The following is a 23,545-nucleotide window of genomic DNA, read 5'->3' as shown; positions in this document are numbered from 1 at the left end:
TCTCCTTACTTGTTTTCTGTCTGGTTGATCTGTCCTTTGGAGTGAGTGGAGTGTTGAAGTCTCCTAAAATGAATGCATTGCATTCTATTTCCCCTTTTAATTCTGTTAGTATTTGTTTCACATATGTAGGTGCTCCAGTGTTGGGCACATAGATATTTATGATGGTTATATCTTCTTGTTGGATTGACCCTTTTATCATTATGTAATGTCCTTCTTTGTCTCTTGTGACTTTCTTTGAAGTCTATTTTGTCTGATACAAGTACTGCAACTCCTGCTTTTTTCTCCCTATTAGTTGCATAAAATATCTTTTTCCATATCTTCACTTTTAGTCTGTGTGTATCTTTGGGTTTAAAGTGATGATATTTGACCTTAGAATAATTGATATAAAGCCATCTGCTATGGTCTGAATTTTTTTGTCCATCGAAAATTCATATGTTGAAATCCTTTGGGAAGTGATTAGTTCATTAAGGCAGAGCCCTTAAGAATGGTATTTGTGCCTTCATAAAAGGGTCCTCAAAGAGATCCCTCACCCCTTCCACTAAGTGAGTTTGCAGTGAGAATAGCTGTCAGTGAGGAAGTGGATTTTTACCAGACACCAAATCTGCTGGTACCTTGATCCTGGACTTCCCATTCTCCAGAATTGTGAGAAATAACCTAGTTTATGGTATTTTGTTGTAGCAGCCCAAATGAACTAAGGCACCATCCTTTCTTGCCACAATTCAAACGCATCAGTTACTAATTGAAGCCATTGTTAGATTTCCACAACAAAGTCATTTATTCTGTATAAAAGAAATGTTTATGTTTCTTTATCCAAAGGTTAAAGGAAAAGAAGCATCCAACTTAGAATGCGTGCGTGCAGAGCATTTTGGGTTTCATCTTTTCCACTGGCTTATTTTTGTCCCCACACTTACATAAAGGAATAGGGCCCACACATACGTACTTTATTAAGGTAATGCAGTTTGTAGAGCTGGTTGTCCATCCCTCAGTTAACTGGGCATTTTTTGAGTTTTGTCTTTTGTACCTAATGTCATTTTGTACAAACATTTACAAAAAGGGACAGTGTTCACATATTTATTAAGATACTATAGTTTGTATAAACATCTGTCAGTTATTGGGCATTTGAGTTTTTTCAAATATTCATTTTTGTAAAATGATGCTTTTGAAAAAATTCCTTGCAGTATACTTTGAAAATGAGATTAAAGACTACAAGTTTTTCTTGTTCTAATATTTTATTGCCAAATTGTTAAACTTTTCAAGAAGTAAGAATATCACCTTTTCTGGGTTTCTCTGACCAGATCCTAACTTAAGTTCCTGAAAATATAAACCTCATTAACAAGGCACTATGGCTCCTGTAGAAAACAGAATCCAGCAACAAGGAAGAAATTCTATTTTTTATTTTCTTGCAAGAGGCTGGGTTTTGAAGGGAAGGATGAATATCTCAATTATAGAAATAATAGGAATTATGGCCATAGAATTGGTGTTTCATTCCTGAATACTCTTTATCCCTGAGGTCCTTATGGTCTTCTAAAATTGATTTATGGAAACGTTTTTGTGCACCAGTTTTTGTAAAAGAGTTCCTAAGCTCCAGCAGGTCAGTCTGAGGCTTGGCCACACCAGCTCGAGGAATCCAACCCAGAATAGGTCTTGTTTCCTCACTGTTCTCTATGTTCAAGTTGAACTGTTCTTCTGACTTGCTTAAGAAGTGTTCTAAATCAGAAGTTTACAAGTCTGGTTTACTCTGTAAAATACTAGGCTTACTAAGGCCAACAGGGTTTTGATATATACTATACTGGTCACATAAGGGAGATTTCAGATGTTCATACTGAATGTAATGTTTTGGGTTACAGTAAGGTATAGATTGGGGTTTTAATGACAGCTGTCTCCAATACAAATCTTCTGTGTTTTTAGTATCTGTAATTTTTGGAAATTGTTTTATGTCATAGATGTCAGTCAGATCTTTTGTTGGGTAACAAGGTGGGACTGCATAGGTAGATAGCAAACTTTGTTCTTCCTTAATTTTGTCCTCAATTTCCTGTTTTTTATGGGTGACACCTGCCAGTATGTTATTGCTAAGTGCCATCATTTCTGTAGAACTGGGTACAAAGGTATGAAAAGTACATAAAACTCTAGGGGTACAATCTGGACAGGGAGGTGGTCTTTGCTGGACAATAGCCTCCAGAGGTTGTCGGTTCTGAATCAGTCAGGCAATTCGTCCTTCCAAGGGTCTAGAAGGTTTTAAGACAGCATGGAATTTTTCTTGCTGTAGTGATGGGATTAAAAAGGAGAAAATCAATTAATAAATCTGGCATTATAAGGATATTTCCACAAATGGCAGGTTAAAAGTCATATCCATTTTTCACTGAGTAAACATAGGATGGGTGAGGAGTGAACACTGCAGTGTTCTTTGACATAAGACATAGAACTTTGGGTCCTAATAAACACATTTTTCTCTACTGGTTTTTGCTAATATAGAAAGGGCATATTTTTAGTTGGCTATAGAGAAATTTCTCTATGTATGACTTCTTTATTTTCAGACATCCAAAGATATAAGAGAATTACTGGAATAAGACTTCAGCCAACAGATGATATTAATGTTATGTGCAGTTATTTAAATCTCAGCAAAAGCTTTCTTTGTTAGGCCAAAGCAAGGGTTCTTAATCCTTGGTTGAGTCAGAATTGGCTTTGGAGCCAGCAGATGATATACCTAACCTTGATCCTCTGAAATTGAGATTCATAAGGTCTGCAGTGGGGCTCAGAATCTGCTTTTTTAACAAACATCTCAGGTGATGCTGAGGCCACTGATGTTCTGTGCTTAGAGCAAGACTGGTCTGAGGGGAGTCATATCTGTGCTGCTCTTTGAGGTATTTTATAAATTCTGTGAATTCAATCATGTCTGGTAACTGTGAAAGTAGTGAGCATATTTAAAGTTTATTATTATAAAGATGTCTAGTGGGGGACAGGAGGAGAAGGAAGGAGTTGACTTGGAAGGGACATGATGGAACTTTCTGGGATGATGGGTAAAGTTCAGTATATTGATAGGGGTTTGGATTACACAAAGTTGTATGCATTAGTCAAAACTCTTTGAAAGTACACTTAAGATTTGTGCAGTTTCATTCAATATATTTTCCCTTAAAAGAAAACCAGAGAATCACGGGAAGATGGTGGCATGAGTAGTTCAGTGGAAATCTCCTCCCCAAAACATATATATTTATGAAAATACAACAAATACAACTATTCCTAAAAGAGACACCAGTGGATGCAGTACAACAGCCAGGATACATCTACATCTGCGAGAATTCAACATTACACGAAGGGGGTAAGATACAAGCCGCGGCCAGGTGGGACCCGAACACTCCCACACCCCAGAACCCGGCTGGAAGAAAGGAGTCAGAATGGAGAGGGAGTTAAAGCCCAGGACTGCTAAACAACCAGCTCTAGAAATCCGCACCAAGAGTGGAGACACAAGGTGCACGGGGTGCTGGATATTAGAGAAACGGAAAAGCAAAACCTGTGGGCAGGTCCCTGCAACCAGCATCCCTGAGACAAAAGAAAAGCGAGTGCTTTCTGCAAGTCTTAAAGAGACAGGGACCTCACAGCTGGACGAAGTCGTTCCAGCACACTTACCCAGCAGCTGGGAATCCCGGGAGACTTTAGGTCTCCTAAACCCCGGGGTGGCAGCGCAGCTCTGAAGCCCCTCATGGCACTAAGCAGCCTGCCAGTCGTTCCTCCAACTGGCACAGACCTTGACACACAGGCCCAGTAGTGGGAGAGTGGCAGCGCGCGCTTGGGGGCGGCGGCGCTGGGGGACTGAGAGCGGATCGTGTGCGCTCATGGTGCCAGAGGAGCAGCTCGTGTGAGCCTGCAGCGGAGGCAACTGAACAACCTGGGTGCGGCCCACACGCACTGGTGGCAGTGGTGCCAGAGGAGCCCAGAAGAGGTCCATGCGGGAGAGGCCTGCGTGCACCTGCAGCGGTGCCAGAGGGAGCAGCTGTGCTCCCAGCAGCTGACCAGAATCCCGGCCCAATGCACAGCCGCCCGGGCCAGACCCAAAGGCCGCAGCTAGCACACAGCTGCCCGGCAGGGGCGCTGCTATTGCAGAGGAGTGCACCTGGCATGCCTGCCACTCCCTGCATGGCTCCGCGCTGCTCTGACGGAGACCCCGCCAACAGCAGCTTAGGGGATTAACCCGGTGGCTGTTCCAGGAGTGTGGGTAACCGACACAGGCAGTGGAGAAGGGCAAGGCATCCAGCAAGCAGGAAAGGACTTTCTTTTCCCAGCTGACACACCCGCAACCTGCCTACAGCCACCGCTGTCACTATGAAAAGGCAAAAAAATTTAGTCCAGTGCAAGATAGTTCAGACAACATCTGAGAGAGGATCTGCAGAGACAGACCTAACCAGTCTCCCTGAAAAAGAATTCAAAATAAAAATCATAAACATGCTGACAGAGCTGCAGAGAAATATACAAGAGCTAAGGGATGATGTCCAGAGGGATATTACAGAAGTGAGAAGGATTTATAAGCAGAATGGATTAGATGCAAGAGGCCATTGATGGAATAGAAACCAGAGAACAGGAACGCATAGAAGCTGACGCAGAGAGAGATAAAAGGATCTTCAGGAATGAAACAATATTAAGAGAACTGTGTGACCAATCCAAAAGGAACAATATCTGCATTATAGGGGTACCAGAAGAAGAAGAGAGAGAAAAAGGGATAGTAAGTGTCTTTGAAGAAATAATTGCTGAGAACTTCCCCAAACTGGGGGAGGAAATAGTTGCTCAGACTACGGAGGCACAGAGAACTCCCGAGAGACGGATCCAAAGAGGACAACACCAAGACACATAATAATTAAAATGGCAAAGATCAAGGACAAGGACAGAGTATTAAAGGCAGCCAGAGAGAGAAAAAAGGTCACCTACAAAGGAAAACCCATCAGGCTATCATCAGACTTCTCAACAGAAACCTTACAGGCCAGAAGAGAATGGCATGATATATTCAGTGCAATGAAACAGAAGGGCCTTGAACCAAGGATACTGTATTCAGCACGATTATCATTTAAATATGAAGGAGGGATTAAACAATTCCCAGATGAGCAAAAGTTGAGGGAATTTGCCTCCCACAAACCACCTCTACAGGGTATCTTAGAGGGACTGCTCTAGATGGGAGCACTCCTAAAAAGAGCACAGAACAAAACACCCAACATATGAAGAAGGGAGGAGGAGGAATAAGAAGGGAGAGAAATAATCATCAGACTGTGTTAATAATAGCGCAGAAAGCGAGTTAAGTTAGACAGTAAGGTAGTAAAGAAGCTAACCTTGAACCTTTGGTAACCACGAATCTAAAACCGGCAATGGCAATAAGTACATATCTTTCAATAATCACCCTAAATGTAAATGGACTGAATGCACCAATCAAAAGACACAGAGTGACAGAATGGATAAAAAAGCAAGACCCATCTATATGCTGCTTACAAGAGACTCACCTCAAACCCAAAGACACGCACAGATTAAAAGTCAAGGGATGGAAAAAGATATTTCATGCAAACAACAGGGACAGAAAAGCAGGTGTTGCAATACTAGTATCAGACAAAATAGACTTGAAAATAAGAAAGTAACAAGAGATAAAGAAGGACATTACATAATGTTAAAGGGCTCAGTCCAACAAGAGGATATAACTATTATAAACATATATGCACCCAATACAGGGGCACCAATATATGTGAAACAAATACTAACAGAATTAAAGGAGGAAGTAGAATGCAATGCATTCATTTGGGGAGACTTCAACACACCACTCACTCCAAAGGACAGATCCACCAGACAGAAAATAACTAAGGACACAGAGGCATTGAACAACACACTAGAACAGATGGACCTAACAGAAATCTATAGAACTCTACATCCAAAAGCAACAGGATACACATTCTTCTCAAGAGCACATGGAACATTCTCCAAAATAGACCATATACTAGGCCACAAAAAGAGCCTCAGTAAATTCCAAAAGATTGAAATCCTACCAACTTTTCAGACCACAAAGGTATAAAACTAGAAATAAATTGTACAAAGAAAGCAAAAAGGCTCACAAACACATGGAGGCTTAACAACATGCTCCTAAATAATCAATGGATCAACGACCAAATTAAAATGGTGATCCAGCAATATATGGAAACAAATGACAACAACAACATAAAGCCCCAACTTCTGTGGGATGCAGCAAAAGCAGTCTTAAGAGGAAAGTATATTGCAATCCAGGCATATTTAAAGAAGGAAGAACAATCCCAAATGAATTATCGAAATTGGAAAAAGAAGAACAAATGAGGCCTAAGGTCAGCAGATGGAGGGACATAATAAAGATCAGAGAAGAAATAAATAAAATTGAGAAGAATAAAACAATAGAAAAAATCAATGAAACCAAGAGCTGGTTCTTCGAGAAAATAAACAAAATAGATGAGCCTCTAGCCATACTTATTAAGAGAAAAGGAGAGTCAACACACATCAACAGAATCAGAAACGAGAAAGGAAAAATTAAGATGGACCCGACAGAAATACAAAGAATTATTAGAGAATACTATGAAAACCTATATGCTAACAAGCTGGAAAACGTAGGAGAAATGGACAACTTCCTGGAAAAATACAACCTTCCAAGACTGACCCAGAAAGAAACAAAATGTAAACAGACTAATTACCAGCAACAAAATTGAATCAGTAATCAAAAAACTACCCAAGAACAAAACCCCCGAGCCAGATGGATTTACCTCGGAATTTTATCAGACATACAGAGAAGACATAATACCCATTCTCCTTAAAGTTTTCCAAAAAATAGAAGAGGAGGGAATACTCCCAAACTCATTTTATGAAGCCAACATCACCCTAATACCAAAGCCAGGCAAAGACCCCACCAAAAAAGAAAACTACAGACCAATATCCCTGATGAACATAGATGCAAAAATACTCAACAAAATATTAGCAAACCAAATTCAAAAATACATCAAGAGGATCATAAACCATGACCAAATGGGATTCATCCCAGGGATGCTAGTATGGTGCAACATTCAAAAATCCATCAACATCATCCACCACATCAACAAAAAGAAGGACAAAAACCACATGATCATCTCCATAGATGCTGAAAAAGCATTTGACAAAGTTCAACATCCATTCATGATAAAAACTCTCAACAAAATGGGCATAGAGGGCAAGTACCTCAACATAATAAAGGCCACATATGATAAACCCACAGCTAACATCATACTGAACAGCGAGAGGCTGAAAGCTTTTCCTCTGAGATTGGGAACAAGACAGGGATGCCCACTCTCCCCACTGTTATTAAACATAGTACTGGAGGTCCTAGCCACGGCAATCAGACGAAACAAAGAAATACAAGGAATCCAGATGGGTAAAGAAGAAGTCAAACTGTCACTATTTGCAGATGACATGATATTGTACATAAAAAAATCCTAAAGACTCCACTCCAAAACTACTAGAGCTAATATTGGAAGTCAGCAAAGTTGCAGGATACAAAATTAATGCACAGAAATCTGTGACTTTCCTATACACTAACAATGAACTAATAGAAAGAGAAATCAGGAAAACAATTACATTCACAATTGCATCAGAAAGAATAAAATACCTAGGAATAAACCTAACCAAGGAAGTGAAAGACCTGTACCCTGAAAACTACAAGACACTCTTAAGAGAAATTAAAGAGGACACTAACAAATGGAAACTCATCCGATGCTCTTGGCTATGAAGAATTAATATTGTCAAAATGGCCATCCTGCCCAAAGCAATATACAGATTCAATGCTTTCCCTATCAAATTACCAACAGCATTCTTCAGTGAACTGGAACAAATAGTTCAAAAATTCATATGTAAACACCAAAGACCCCGAATAGCCAAAGCAATCCTGAGAAAGAAGAATAAAGTGGGGGGTATCTCACTCCCCAACTTCAAGCTCTACTACAAAGCCACAGTAATCAAGACAATTTGGTACTGGCACAAGAACAGAGCCACAGACCAGTGGAACAGATTGGAGACTCCAAACATTAACCCAAACATATATGGTCAATTAATATACAATAAAAGAGCCATGGACATAGAATGGGGAAATGACAGTCTCTTCAACAGATGGTGCTGGCAAAACTGGACAGCTGCATGTAAGAGAATGAAACTGGACCATTGTCTAATCCCATACACAAAAATAAATTTGAAATGGATCAAAGACCTGAAAGTAAGTCATGAAACCATAAAACTCTTAGAAAAAAACATAGGCAAAAATCTCATGGACATAAACATGAGTGACTTCCTCATGAACATATCTCCCCGGGCAAGGGAAACAAAAGCAAAAATGAACAAGTGGGACTATATCAAGCTGAAAAGCTTCTGTACAGCAAAGGATACCATCAATAGAACAAAAAGGTATCCTACAGTATGGGAGAATATATTCATAAATGACAGATCTGATAAAGGATTGACATCCAAAATATATAAAGAGCTCTCATACCTCAACAAACAGAAAGCAAATAATCCAATTAAAAAATGGGCAGAGGAACTGAATAGACAGTTCTCTAAAGAAGAAATTCAGATGGCCAACAGACACATGAAAAGATGCTCCACATCGTTTGTCATCAGACAAATGCAAATTAAAACCACAATGAGATATTACCTCACACCAGTAAGGATCGCCATCATCGAAAAGACAAACAACAACAAATATTGGCGAGGTTGTGGAGAAAGGGGAATGCTCCTACACTGCTGGTGGGAATGTAAATTAGTTCAACCATTGTGGAAAGCAGTTTGGAGGTTCCTCAGAATGCTCAAAATAGAAATACAATTTGACCCAGGAATTCCACTTCTAGGAATTTACCCTAAGAATGCAGCACTCCAGTTTGAAAAAGACAGATGCACCCCTATGTTTATCGCTGCACTATTTACAATAGCCAAGATATGGAAGCAACCTAAATGTCCATCAGTAGATGAATGGATAAAGAAGATGTGGTACATATACACAATGAAATATTACTCAGCCATAAGAAAAAAACAGATCCTACCATTCGCAACAACATGGATGGAGCTAGAGGGTATTATGCTCAGTGAAATAAGCCAGGCAGAGAAAGAGAAGTACCAAATGATGTCACTCATATGTGGAGTATAAGAACAAAGGAAAACTGAAGGAACAAAACAGCAGCAGAATCACAGAACCCAAGAATGGACTAACAGTTACCAAAGGGAAAGGCACTGGGGAGGATGGGTGGGAAGGGAGGGATAAGGGTGAGGAAAAAGAAAGAGGGCATTACAATTAGCATGTATAGTGCATGGGGGGCATGGGGAGGGCTGTGCAACACAGAGGAGACAAGTAGTGATTTTACAGCATCTTACTATGCAGATGGACAGTGACTGTGAAGGGGTATGTCGGGGGACTTGGTGAAAGGGGGAGCCTAGTAAACATAATGTTCTTCATGTAATTGTAGATTAATAAAAAAAAAAAAGAAGAAGAAAACCAGACAAATTGAACTCTTGTTAATGATATGCATGTTGAATGTTTAGAGTGCAAATATACTAATGTCTGCAAATGAAACTGAAATGCATAAAAGTAATAGTGTGGTTGGAGGGAGGAAAGTTGGATAGGCTGTGTGACAAGGACAGTAAAAGGCTAATGGTAAAACTAAGTGATGGGCATATGGGTATTAACTATACAGTTATTTCAGCTTTTCTGTGTGTTTGAAAATTTTTATAATATGTTGAAATAAAATAAAGATGATTGGATCTATGACAAAGGTGGAATTGATAACAGATAAAAATGAAACTTATGAGAAAATAACTAGTTTGGTATTAAAAAAATGGACTTAGGAACATCCTTTTGGAACCTAATTTGTTCATATTTGGAGGAAGTTCATACTGTTATTAACAAATCTGTTACAATCTTTAGCTAATCAGGCTTGAGTACATACTATGAAAGAAAGAAAAAAACCCCCAGCTTTTTGAAATGCTTTAAATGAAATAAATTTGTCATGAGGAAAAAGTGTAGAGTGTATCATATCCTACCTTAACAGTATCCCTTTGTGCAAGATATGGTTTTTAGTATCTTTATTTTATTCTACTATAACAAAATATTTCATAAACATCTTTATTACCACTACAACAAGCCTTCCCAGAGTCCATTATTTACATTTTAGTTAGAAATTAGAAAGATTCACTGAAACTTTCTTTTAAGGCATATTTTAATCTAACCAATTAAAATGTAGGTGTTGATTTACTTGCAAAGTAGTTATACATGTAATATACTTGATAAGCATCCTTGTATAGCTGTACATGCATTATTTTGTAAAAATGATAAAGGTGCTTCCTGAGGGGCTGGACCGTACAGGGTTAAATCTGTGGAAATCTGGACAGTTGCTAAACACACAAGAGAATGCTCATCGCAAGTGAAAAATATAGAAAATTAAAAACTCTTCAGTGAATGATAAAGTGCAGCCTATGGCGGTACTGGTATGATGATTTTTTTATTACCTTGGGAAATATTGAAGCTAATATAAAATGAATGTGTTCCTTTCACTTTAAGGAGTTCATGCTTTAATATCTTAGTTGTTTTTTATGTGTCTTTCCACAGTTTACATCTTTGAAAATACTGATTTTTGTTTTAAAAACTTTGCAGTTTCAGGGGATAAAATTGTGGTCCCAAATAATACAACATATTTGTATACTATTAGGTCAGTTTATTTCATTTACATTAAGCCAACAGTTTATAATTTCTATCACTAAAGGGTTTAATCATCTCTTTCACAGCATTTCACATAATCAGTTAATCTCTGTTGATACTTGCAGATAATTTATTGGCTTTTGATTGTAATTCAGCCAACTCTCAATTATTGTGGATATTAGGAAGAAGCCTTTATCTCTCTGAAAGCAGTGGGACTGTACAAGATACACAAACATGCAAAGATGCACAAAATATACTAGGAATCTCATTATATTAGTACGTGAGCATTTGTAAACCAGTTCCCTTGTAAATTTTAGTAATAGTAGCATAGTAGAAAATCTGCAAACCAAAAAAAAGTCCTGTGAGAGGAAAAGAAACCTTGCTTGTTCTTCAAAATAGTGGATGGGGTATTCAAACCAGTTCAAATCAATTCAGAATTAACTTCTAAAATCGGTTAAATTTTCTCTCTGCTAGCTTGGTTAAAAGTACTTATAAAGCAAATAAAAAGTGGGCAAACCAGAAAGGAGCCCAACACCTGGGTACTTTCTCCCTAAATAACTGAGAGTTGACTGTAATTACTTACAGGCTCTGGGTCAAATCCTATTTGTCCAGTTAAGTCTGCTACCTCCTTTTCATGGTAATCATCCAGTTCAAGGGGGTTCATGGGCCCCAGACCTTAATGTAAACATCACATATTATTTTGTTAAGAGTAAACACATGTCACTTAAATGAGCTTTTATAGAAAAACTTACCCATTCTCTTTTGTAATAAGAACCAATAAAATGAAACCAACTTTAACTCCTACCAACCTTAATTTCTATCAGTACTTTAAGAAACAGGGGAAAATATTAAAATATGAAAACTTGTAACAGCATTTGTCAAATAATCCAATTCTGTTCTTTATACTTGCATTAAAGCGAACTCACACCTGTAAAATCATGAGTGTAAGAAGTGATCCAGTGGGACCTCTCAAGATTTCTTCGTATGTTGGCTTCTTTTAGACCCTTTAAATAGAGTCCTGTAAATTCAAAGAAGGGTTAGGAGCGAAGGTTTTAGAAGGTTTTGGGTAGAACATTGGCTTTTTTTCCTCAACACATTTAGTAAACTAAAATGTGAGCATAAAAGATTATTGTTGTTAATGTCACCTTGTAGAATAAGGGCTGACTCACTATCTCAGCAGGAGTTGAGGGTAAAGGAAATTCCAGGCTGAAGTTAGATGCTATTTTTTTCTTCATTAATTACTGATATTCTGTAACTATAACCATATTTAGACTTAAACACAATATTTTATTAAAGAATGGGTGAGGTCTTTTCTAAAAATCTTTTGTTTGGCAGGGATTCCGATAATGTACATTGGGGAAATGGCCCTGGAAGTATTCTACCTCTAGTGAACTTTTATTAAGAGTTATAAAGGACTCTGAGGTGCTCCTTTGGGTAAGTTGAGTCAAAACTGTGTGCCTCTCACTTCTTCCTTGCCTGAAAAGGCACCATTCTATATTTTTTATTAATTTCTGGTAGTTAAGATGACCAAAAATTAAAATAAAAATTTTCATTCTGTAGACATAACTGCTTACTATGCTTTATTTTTTATTTTCAAAAGGAGTTACGCATGTAAAAGTGAAAGAATGAATTGCTTTCACTGTAATGTTTTTGTTACTTAGAAATATTTCTCAGATTGATGATATTCAATAAATATTCCCTGAGCACCTACATGTGCACATAGGGGCAGGAAACAAGGATGGATCAGAAACAAACCTTGCCATTGAGGAGTATATTGTCTAGAAGGGGAGACAAGGTGTGAGAACACAAATGACTTTAAGGGAAAAGTAATTCTTTGTTATAAAAGAGGCTCAGACAAAATTATTTGGAAGTTCAGAGGAGGGAGGGAGTGATTTAAGCTGACCAGGGAGCTGGGCTGGGAGCAGAGAGGGAGGAAACAAGAGGCCATATACTGTCATACCATAGAAAGTAGGCCTTGAATGACATGTAGAAGTAGGGAGGCCAAGGGAACGGAGAGAGAAGAGGTATGAATGGTATTGGAAAGGGTGGAATTAATATTTCTTGAACACTTTGCACTTGTCCTCACAGTCAGGCCCACCCTTAAAGTTTGCAGGTTTGGGGGCTAGAGTACAATGAGAAGCCACATTCTATTAGTCTAAATAATTTAATTTATATATCAAGCAGATAGACTATTAAATAAAAGAGTTCTGTTCTCCTACTTTGACAACATAATTTCCAAACAACCTGGAGGACCATATTCAAATTTTGCCTTCTTAAACTGATCCCAAATCTGCACTGGCACATGGTTTAGAGAGAGCCAGCCACTGGCTCCTGGCCTCAGCACCCTTTACAACATTACTCCCATTCCAAACTATGAGGTGCCTCGTATATAAGGGCATCCTATCTCTCAGGTTCAAGCTTTGTATACTTATCACCACTGCTTCCAGCAAACAGCTATCTCTTGGCCATCCCTCTGGCCTAGAGGTATATACTACTTTGGGAGGACAGTCTTGAGGGTGAGACCCCATGAAGGCCCTGGGACTGGGTTCAGAGCTATTTTGTTAGGGAATTCTGAAGTCCAACATCAGTTTGGGGCAGGAGACTGGGGAATATGGGCTCCAGATGGACCTATCCTCTTATTCCATAAACTTCCTGCCCCATAGGGAGGGGCACAGCCAGAGGAAGGCCAAAGTTGGGCCCTATAAAGCATGGGGACTTCTAAGGTTCCTGGGCCTAAGGGTGATGCTGCTCATAGTATCCCTATGAGGTTGCAGTGATCCCCATTTTATATATATAGAGTAGTCACGGTAAAAGGCTCTTGGTAAAAGACTGTCTTGAGAAGTATTAAATAACCACCTCTATAAACCTTCAACAAAAATGTGGCTTACTTATTCAGGGATAAAGAAAGCTGCCTTTGTTCTCCTTATTTATTATGATTTGCAAAGCCAACTTAGAAATAAGAACTTTTCAAATACTGTTCCTAGGGGCTGGATTAACTCTGTGTCTTAATCTGGTGATTAATCTGAAAAGCAGTTAAGGGCACAAAGGAAGAAAATAGGGGATGTGAAATTTTACTGTTGTCCATGGTGTCTTGGAAAGAGTTTAAGGAATAAGGAAACATTTGAGAGTGGAAAGCCGGCCAGTTTTCAGTGTGGCAAGGCAGTTTTATTCTGAGGACAGAGAGTTGGGTGCTGCTGGTGATCAGTCACTCAATAGGTATTCATTAGTTAAACATACTATTCACAGGGTAATGTCTGAATCTGATAATGGAAGGTAGGTACAAAGCAGGAAGAGATTCAATTCCTGAGATGTTACTATCTAGGCAGACACTCCAGTTTACAAAGGAGTGATGTTAGTTTGAATTTTGACTGCCTTCTAGGAGGAATAGTACTATATGAGTTGTGGTTAAATTCCCAGCCCTGAAAGTCCATGTAACTCAAAGGCTATTTAATAAACATTTACTAAATACCTATTACAAGCCAAACTACATAGGCACCAAAACTCCATAAATTGCCATAAAATAACAGGAATTAATACTGTTGTAACACATTAAATAAAACAAAAAATTAAATATAGTTTTTTGTTTTGTTTTAGTCTTGAATGATGGGGCTTAACCAGGTTTAATAAGGGAGTAAGAAAAGGTTTACTGTGGAGATAACTTTGACATTGGGTACATTGGTTCCTTAATAGATTGTATTTAACTTAATTCATGTATCAGCCTCATTTTTGATTAAGAAACTTTGTTCATTTACATACGAAATGGAGAGAGAAAGAGCGAGAGTGCGTGAAAATAAGAGACTGGCAGAGATTTTTCTTTGGTTATCTAGTTAGAACTTAGACCGAGTTGAAGGGAGCAGAGTGTGCACAATGGGAGGAAAAGGATGCCTGAGACAGAATGGAGGAAACGGGGATATGGCCAGACAGTAAATGGGGGGCATGCGTGGTAGGGGAGAGAGACTGTGCCAGTTTGCTTCCCATTTTGGATACCCTGGTTGTTGCTGGGGATGAACAGGTGGGAAGGTGGGGTTCAGGGAGGTGGCAGCAATGGAGAGATGCATTGTGGACAACCAGTTATTTGATAAGATGACACATTTCTAAATGAGGTTCCTGCACACTCACCAACTTTACTGTCATTATTTGAGGATGAGTGTGGATTGTGCTATTATGGAGGGACAGAACCATACTAGGAATGAGGAATGGATATCCAGGAGGGGGATGGCTGCCCCAGAATGGAAAGATGGCAGATGGCTTAAGAAGGAAAAACCACACTCCTTTGAAAGAGTGAGTGTTCTTTCCAAGGTAAGTTAAAGGTCTTTAAAATATTTAGAGTTAAGGAAAATCAGGTAGTAGGTTCAGTTAGGCCTTGAAAATGGTTTGTTAAAAAATTTCGAACAGTCCAAGGTTAGGGGGGTTTATGGCATTTGACTTCTGTGATTATATATTATTCCTACTCAAAAGATGATTACAAGATAGAGTTTGTTTTAAAGGAGACTGCTGTATTATAAAAGTTCAGACCAGATGCTTGAGTTCTTGAGAAAAAGAAAGGACAAAAGGTCTTTGGCCACTTGAGCTAATTGACAAAAACTGCCCCAAAGAATCAGATATTCTAACATTATTTGTTTGTCAGTTAAACAGGGAAAAGGAAGGTTCTGATTGGCTTGGTAGTGGCTGGACATGGCCAGGCAGAGGTAACAGGAGAGGCTTTACCTAACAACTCTGGTTGGGAAAAGTGGAGCAGAGGGAGCAGAGTGTGCCAGAGAGACAAAAAGGGCAGGGCAGCTCTGGGTTCTATGTGGTAAAGAGATACCTAGATTTCTGTCACTCTTGAAGATACAGGCTTCATATACATGTAATATAGAAGATGAAGGGCAAAACAAAAACACTCTGTTAAAATTAAGCCCCAGGACTTTTACTTGAAATGTTCTCCTTTCCAGGACTACTCATTTTGTAATGCTGCTAGGTCAACAGTGTTACCATAATTGGAATAAGAATACTGAAGGAAGCCAACACTTATTATAAGATTATCTGCTAATGTGCTGCTGAGTGCTTTTACCTTCATTTCATTCTCAAGGCAACAGGTAGATTTTACTATTTTATTTTATCTATGAGGAAGGCAAGGTATTGAAGGGTTAACTACCCATCTAGGGTCACACAGATGAGATGTTTTAGACCCAGGAGCTAAGCCACTTTAAATTCACACTACTTACCAATATGTTATATATATTTTCTCATTGGCTTGGATGGAAAACACTAAAATATGGCTCCTAGAGTTTTCTCTTTTACAGCTAGGAGACACATTTTTAGAACTACTTATCAAGTTATTGTGTCCTTTCTCCTGTTTGTATTGGGTTATAGGGTGGAGTAGGAGGAGAGGAAAGACAATTAACCCATAAATATAAGTTACAATTTCTTGAACAAGGCATTTTTACTAAAGCTCCCACCCTTGGAGAATGATGATTACAATTTTGTAATCAATTACGATGTGGGTGGGGTACAGCCTGGGAACTGGGATTTCTGAAAGCACCCTAGGTGATTCTAATGTGCATCCAAGGTTGAGAACTGCTGCTCTTGCAATAGGAAAGGTAAATACTATAAAAAAAAATCCTCCTTTAACAAAAATGGAATATTGTAGATAAAGCTGAAGACTCCTTGACCAACCTCCCCCAATCACAAGTAGAAAGGTAGGGCAGGACAAGTACAGGTATTATCTTAAAGAAAAAAAAAAGATGAGTTGTGAAGTGCTCAGTACCAACTTAATCTTGATTTCTTTGTCCTGGGAAGTACTAAACTTGATTAGAGTTAGGGGGTAAGCCAAGAAGAATGACTGAAAGGTTGAAAATTAAGATCAGTCAGGACAGATTAAGAAGTGGGATCCATTAGGAGAGTTAAAGAAATCAGTCAAAAATATGTACAAAGTGCTGTGGGGAATAAACATGTAAAAAGCTCTGTTTTCAAAGAGCTTGTAATTTAGTTGACAAGATATGAGAGACAGGAAAAGTCATTGGTTACAGTAGTGTTGTAGAATGTCAGGAGAGGGAGAAACCACTTCTGTTGGAATAATAAGGCTGTATCAGTTACAGTATATTCTATTTTTTCATATCTTTCTTATAATCTTCATAGCCTGTGAAGTTTGTAGAACAGATTTTACTGAAATTATACAGATCCACTTTATTGATGAAAGTTCAGAGAAGAAAAACTGTGCCTAATATCACTTAGAGACAGAGGGCAAATAGAGAACATAGGTCTCCTGATTTGGCTCATTTTCTGCTATGCAACAGAAACAATGAGAATGGAGATGAGCCTGGAAGAATGAGCAAGTTTTAGATGGGCAGAGAGGCCCTGGGAGGCCGGAGGTGAGCTTCCAGGAATAGGAGGTGGCCAGGAACCTGTTTGAGGACCGTAAGCCGAGCCACGGTGTAGGAAGGAAGCAAGGCCAGATCCAAAGGGCCCTCATAGCTCAGGTAATGTGTTGGGATTCACGGTTAGGTAAAGGGGAGAGAGTCAAGACTGCTGTCAAGGGGTGTGGTGTGAGGACAGCAACTTTTAATGGGCGTGAAGTGAGGGAATTTGGAAGAAGAAACTAAAACAGAGCTGGAGACTCTGGCTGTAAGAAGAGTAACTATGGAATCGTCTCTAGAATAACTGCTCATATTTCTGGGTTGCTTAGATACAGATTTTGAAAGAATGAAAGAGATCCAGTAAAATAGACGATTCTTTCAGGACTTTTCTTTCATGTATAACTTAAAAACAAACAAACAGGAAATTGCTTCCTTCATAGATGACTGTGTGGCATTGCAATGACCACACTCTGGACTGTCACAATGGTCTTCCCGGTAAACTTCAAGGGTCTCTAGCCTTCCGTTATTATTTCCTGTGCACCTCACAGACTGTTATTTGCAAGGAGATGATATATGGAAAACATTTGGCACTGCCTCTCACAAACTGACTGGCCAGGAATGTTGGCTATTATTAATTTCAAATGTCTAGATGTTTTCCTTTGTGATTTAAAATTTTCTCTTTATACCCATGAGGAGTCATGGTACAGAGGCAAAGAGCAGAGACTGGAGTCCCACCAGCCTGAGTTCCGTGATTATGAGATAGTCACAAACTGTCTGAGCCTGTTTCCTCACCTATAAAAATGGGGATGGTGAAGCATATGTGAAGCAAATACTAACAGAACTAAAGAGGGAAATAGACTGCAATGCATTCATTGTAGGAGACTTCAACACACCACTCACCCCAAAGGATAGATCCACCGGGCAGAAAATAAGTAAAGACACACAGGCACTGAACAACACACTAGAACAGATGGACCTAATAGACATCTATAGAACTTTACATCCAAAAGCAACAGGATATACATTCTTCTCAAGTGCACATGGAACATTCTCCAGAATAGACCACATACTAGCTCACAAAAAGAGCCTCAGTAAATTCCACAATATTGAAATTCTACCAACCAATTTTTCAGACCACAAAGGTATGAAAGTAGAAATAAATTCTACAAAGAAAACAAAAAGGCTCACAAACACATGGAGGCTTAACAACATGCTACTAAATAATCAATGGATCAATGAACAAATCAAAATAGAGATCAAGGAATATATAGAAACAAATGACAACAACAACACTAAGCCCCAACTTCTGTGGGATGCAGCGAAAGCAGTCTTAAGAGGAAAGTATATAGCAATCCAGGCACACTTGAAGAAGGAAGAACAATCCCAAATGAATAGTCTAATATCACAATTATTAAAACTGGAAAAAGAAGAACAAATGAGGCCTAAAGTCAGCAGAAGGAGGGACATAATAAAGATCAGAGAAGAAATAAACAAAATTGAGAAGAATAAAACAATAGCAAAAATCAACGAAACCAAGAGCTGGTTCTTTGAGAAAATAAACAAAATAGATAAGCCTCTAGCCCAACTTATTAAGAGAAAAAGAGAGTCAACACAAATCAACATAATCAGAAATGACAATGGAAAAATCACGACAGACTCCACAGAAATACAAAGAATTATTAAAGACTACTATGAAAACCTATATGCCAACAAGCTGGAAAACCTAGAAGAAATGGACAACTTCCTAGAAAAATACAACCTCCCAAGACTGACCAAGGAAGAAACACAAAAGTTAAACAAACCAATTACAAGCAAAGAAATTGAAACAGTAATCAAAAAACTACCCAAGAACAAAACCCCAGGGCCGGACGGATTTACCTCGGAATTTTATCAGACACACAGAGAAGACATAATACCCATTCTCCTTAAAGTGTTCCACAAAATAGAAGAAGAGGGAATACTCCCAAACTCATTCTATGAAGCCAACATCACCCTAATACCAAAACCAGGCAAAGACCCCACCAAAAAAGAAAATTACAGACCAATATCCCTGATGAATGTAGATGCAAAAATACTCAATAAAATATTAGCAAACAGAATTCAACAGTATATCAAAAGGATCATACACCATGACCAAGTGGGGTTCATCCCAGGGATGCAAGGATGGTACAACATTCGAAAATCCATCAACATCATCCACCACATCAACAAAAAGAAAGACAAAAACCACATGATCATCTCCATAGATGCTGAAAAAGCATTTGACAAAATTCAACATCCATTCATGATAAAAACTCTCAGCAAAATGGGAATAGAGGGCAAGTACCTCAACATAATAAAGGCCATGTATGATAAACCCACAGCCAGCATTATACTGAACAGCGAGAAGCTGAAAGCATTTCCACTGAGATCGGGAACCAGACAGGGATGCCCACTCTCCCCACTGTTATTTAACATAGTACTGGAGGTCCTAGCCACGGCAATCAGACAAAACAAAGAAATACAAGGAATCCAGATTGGTAAAGAAGAAGTTAAACTGTCACTATTTGCAGATGATATGATACTGTACATAAAAAACCCTAAAGACTCCACTCCAAAACTACTAGAACTGATATCGGAATACAGCAAAGTTGCAGGATACAAAATCAACACACAGAAATCTGTAGCTTTCCTATACACTAACAACGAATCAATAGAAAGAGAAATCAGGAAAACAATTCCATTCACCATTGCATCAAAAAGAATAAAATACCTAGGAATAAACCTAACCAAGGAAGTGAAAGACTTATACTCTGAAAACTACAAGTCACTCTTAAGAGAAATTAAAGGGGACACTAATAAATGGAAACTCATCCCATGCTCATGGCTAGGAAGAATTAATATCGTCAAAATGGCCATCCTGCCGAAAGCAATATACAAATTTGATGCAATCCCTCTCAAATTACCAGCAACATTCTTCAATGAATTGGAACAAATAATTCAAAAATTCATATGGAAACACCAAAGACCCCGAATAGCCAAAGCAATCCTGAAAAAGAAGAATAAAGTAGGGGGGATCTCACTCCCCAACTTCAAGCTCTACTACAAAGCCATAGTAATCAAGAGAATTTGGTACTGGCACAAGAACAGAGCCACAGACCAGTGGAACAGATTAGAGACCCCAGAAATTAACCCAAACATATATGGTCAATTAATATTTGATAAAGGAGCCATGGACATACAATGGCAAAATGACAGTCTCTTCAACAGATGGTGCTGGCAAAACTGGACAGCTACATGTAGGAGAATGAAACTGGACCATTGTCTAACCCCATATACAAAGGTAAACTCAAAATGGATCAAAGACCTGAATGTAAGGCATGAAACCATTAAACTCTTGGAAAAAAACATAGGCAAAAACCTCTTAGACATAAACATGAGTGATCTCTTCTTGAACATATCTCCCCGGGCAAGGAAAACAACAGCAAAAATGAGCAAGTGGGACTACATTAAGCTGAAAAGCTTCTGTACAGCGAAAGACACCATCAATAGAACAAAAAGGAACCCTACAGTATGGGAGAATATATTTGAAAATGACAGATCTGATAAAGGCTTGACGTCCAGAATATATAAAGAGCTCACACGCCTCAACAAACAAAAAACAAATAACCCAATTAAAAAATGGGCAGAGGAACTGAACAGACAGTTCTCCAAAAAAGAAATACAGATGGCCAAGAGACACATGAAAAGATGCTCCACATCGCTAATTATCAGAGAAATGCAAATTAAAACTACAATGAGGTATCACCTCACACCAGTAAGGATAGCTGCCATCCAAAAGACAAACAACAACAAATGTTGGCGAGGCTGTGGAGAAAGGGGAACCCTCCTACACTGCTGGTGGGAATGTAAATTAGTTCAACCATTGTGGAAAGCAGTATGGAGGTGCATCAAAATGCTCAAAACAGACCTACCATTTGACCCAGGAATTCCACTCCTAGGAATTTACCCTAAGAACGCAGCAATCAAGTTTGAGAAAGACAGATGCACTCCTATGTTTATCGCAGCACTATTTACAATAGCCAAGAATTGGAAGCAACCTAAATGTCCATCTGTAGATGAATGGATAAAGAAGATGTGGTACATATACACAATGGAATACTACTCAGCCATAAGAAGTGGAAAAATCCAACCATTTGCAGCAACATGGATGGAGCTGGAGAGTATTATGCTCAGTGAAATAAGCCAAGCGGAGAAAGAGAAATACCAAATGATTTCACTCATCTGAGGAGTATAGGAACAAAGGAAAAACTGAAGGAACAAAACAGCAGCAGAATTACAGAACCCAAAAATGGACTAACAGGTACCAAAGGGAAAGGAACTGGGGAGGATGGGTGGGCAGGGAGGGATAAGGGGGGGGAAGAAGAAGGGGGGTATTAAGATTAGCATGCATGGGGGGGAGGGAGAAAGGGGAGGGTGGGCTGCACAACACAGAGAGGACAAGTAGTGACTCTACCACATTTTGCTAAGCTGATGGACAGTAACCGTAATGTGGTTGTTAGGGGGGACCTGATATAGGGGAGAGCATAGTAAACATAGTATTCTTCAGGTAAGTGTAGATTAAAAATTTAAAAAAAAAAAGAAAGAAAGAAAGAAAAGGGGGATTACTCCTTAACAGGATAAAACTATTGGTAAATCAAAGATCAACGCATGCTTTAAATATCCTTAATGTTGATCACTTAAAGGGTGTCAGATGATCAGCTATGGAGGTACTCTTTTCTGATAATATTCCTTTCTCTTAATTAAAAAAAAAAAAAAAAAGCAGTTACTGTGTGCTGACCTCCAATGAGTTCTGCACAGTGGTATAGAGGGCATGTCAAAGTGTGGGCAAAGGGTCTGTTTGTTTCTACGCAGAAGATCAAGGCCTAGCTTGGATACCCAGAAAATGAACTAAGATACGATATGAGGAGGAGCTTCCGGCATCAGCACTCTCTGGAGGACTCGTGCCGGGGGATGATCATCAAAAAGCCTCCACAGGGATCCGGACGATGCTGCGGTTGTGGCTGCATCCAGCCCACCGTCTCCTGGACTTGCCATAAGAAGGAGGAGGGAGATGTCTAGGCTGGCATGTGCATACAGTGAGACAACGAATTTGACTGGATCTGTACTGTTGGAACTCAACTAGGAGTTGGGAGGGGTGCAAGTTGTAGCACCCCAAAATCTCATGACTATAGACTATCTATGGTTAAAAGAACATATGGGATGTGAACAGATCCCAGAAATGGGCTGCTTTAATTTGTCTGATGGTTCAAGTACAGTTGGAAAATATCCATCATATCATAGATAAATTTTCACAAATGCCTAGGGTGCCTAAATGGTTTTCTTGGCTTCACTGGAGATGGCTGGTAATTATAGATTTGCTTTGTTTATGTCACCGTATTCCTATTATGTTAATATGTGTGTGCAAATTAGTTAGTAGTTTAAAACCTATACATACTTAAGGTACTCTGCAAGAAGATATGTCAAAGAAATAATCAATCCTCCCACGTTTCCTTCATATGCTACATCTATAGCTTTTCTTCTTCCTTCCTAATTACAAACCTTAAATAGAATTCGTGCCTCATATCGAATTTACCGAGTATCATAATTCCTCCAGGTGGTAAAGATACCTCGAGACAAGTGCTGGGCATAGAAGCCACAGGGCATAAATCTGCAAAGAAGTAAAAAGCTAACCTTTGCAAACAATATGGCTTCTCTCTCACTTACCAACTTTACATTTCCCTGTATGGCCCCGGAAGATGACTGGTTAGCCAGAGACGGGTAAGATTCCTCAAGGGAGGAACAACCTAAGACAGGCACAGTCGCAGGGGGGCCATCAGGTGAGAATTTGGGGATCAACAGAGGTGAGGCTCAGAACCTCACCCCCCCTGCTTTGAGAGAAATCTTCTGCATCCGTGGATGTCTTGCTGCCCTTGTCTAGCCTGGATTAATACTTAGTCCATAGGCACACACCTGATCATCTGATCATCTACATTTGCCTTCTTACAGCACTAAACTATGTTTTCTACCTTTATCTTGCATCTACCTACCACTTCAGCATTTTATTAAAAATAAAAATAATAATAATAGTAGGAGAAATGTGGGATCAACATATAAATCAAGTACAAAAATCAAATGAATATTCATATTTGACCTGATGGTTTATAGGTCATATTGCATGATCAAAACCGAAAGTTTCTGTGATGAATGCCCTTGTACTGTTCACCATGTAAGAATTTATTCACTCTGTAAGAATTCGTTCACCATGTAAGAACTTGTTCGTTATACTTCAGAAGATTGGAGACTGACGAGAATTAGGCTTGAGATGGATTAATGACTGTACATTGAGCATTGACCCCCCTATACTGAATTTTATTGTTGTTAACAACCATTTGATCAATAAATATGAGAGATGCCCTCTCAAAAAAAAAAAAAAAAAATGGGGATGGTGAGACTAACCTGTTGGAGTTCTTGTAACAGCTAAATGATCTAA

The 23,545-nt window shown here is 38.9% G+C and overlaps 1 protein-coding gene across 1 annotated transcript in view; it reads right to left on the bottom strand.

Moving 5' to 3' along the window:
• Positions 1–853: 853 nt before the first annotated feature.
• Positions 854–23,545, bottom strand: part of SPMIP4 (sperm microtubule inner protein 4) — a 47,490-nt gene continuing 24,798 nt past the window's right edge. Inside the window, 4 exon segments of the mRNA XM_073238682.1 lie at positions 854–2,260; positions 11,280–11,371; positions 11,625–11,706; positions 11,709–11,801. Of these exon segments, the coding sequence (XP_073094783.1) occupies positions 1,439–2,260; positions 11,280–11,371; positions 11,625–11,706; positions 11,709–11,801 (1,089 nt within the window). The 3' untranslated portion in view covers positions 854–1,438.

This window comes from Manis javanica, chromosome 6 (genome assembly GCF_040802235.1).
Source record: "Manis javanica isolate MJ-LG chromosome 6, MJ_LKY, whole genome shotgun sequence".
In the NCBI taxonomy this organism is placed as follows: Eukaryota; Metazoa; Chordata; class Mammalia; order Pholidota; family Manidae; genus Manis; species Manis javanica.
Note: the sequence above shows the minus strand (reverse complement) of the source record. Positions and strands in the feature narration are given on the sequence as shown.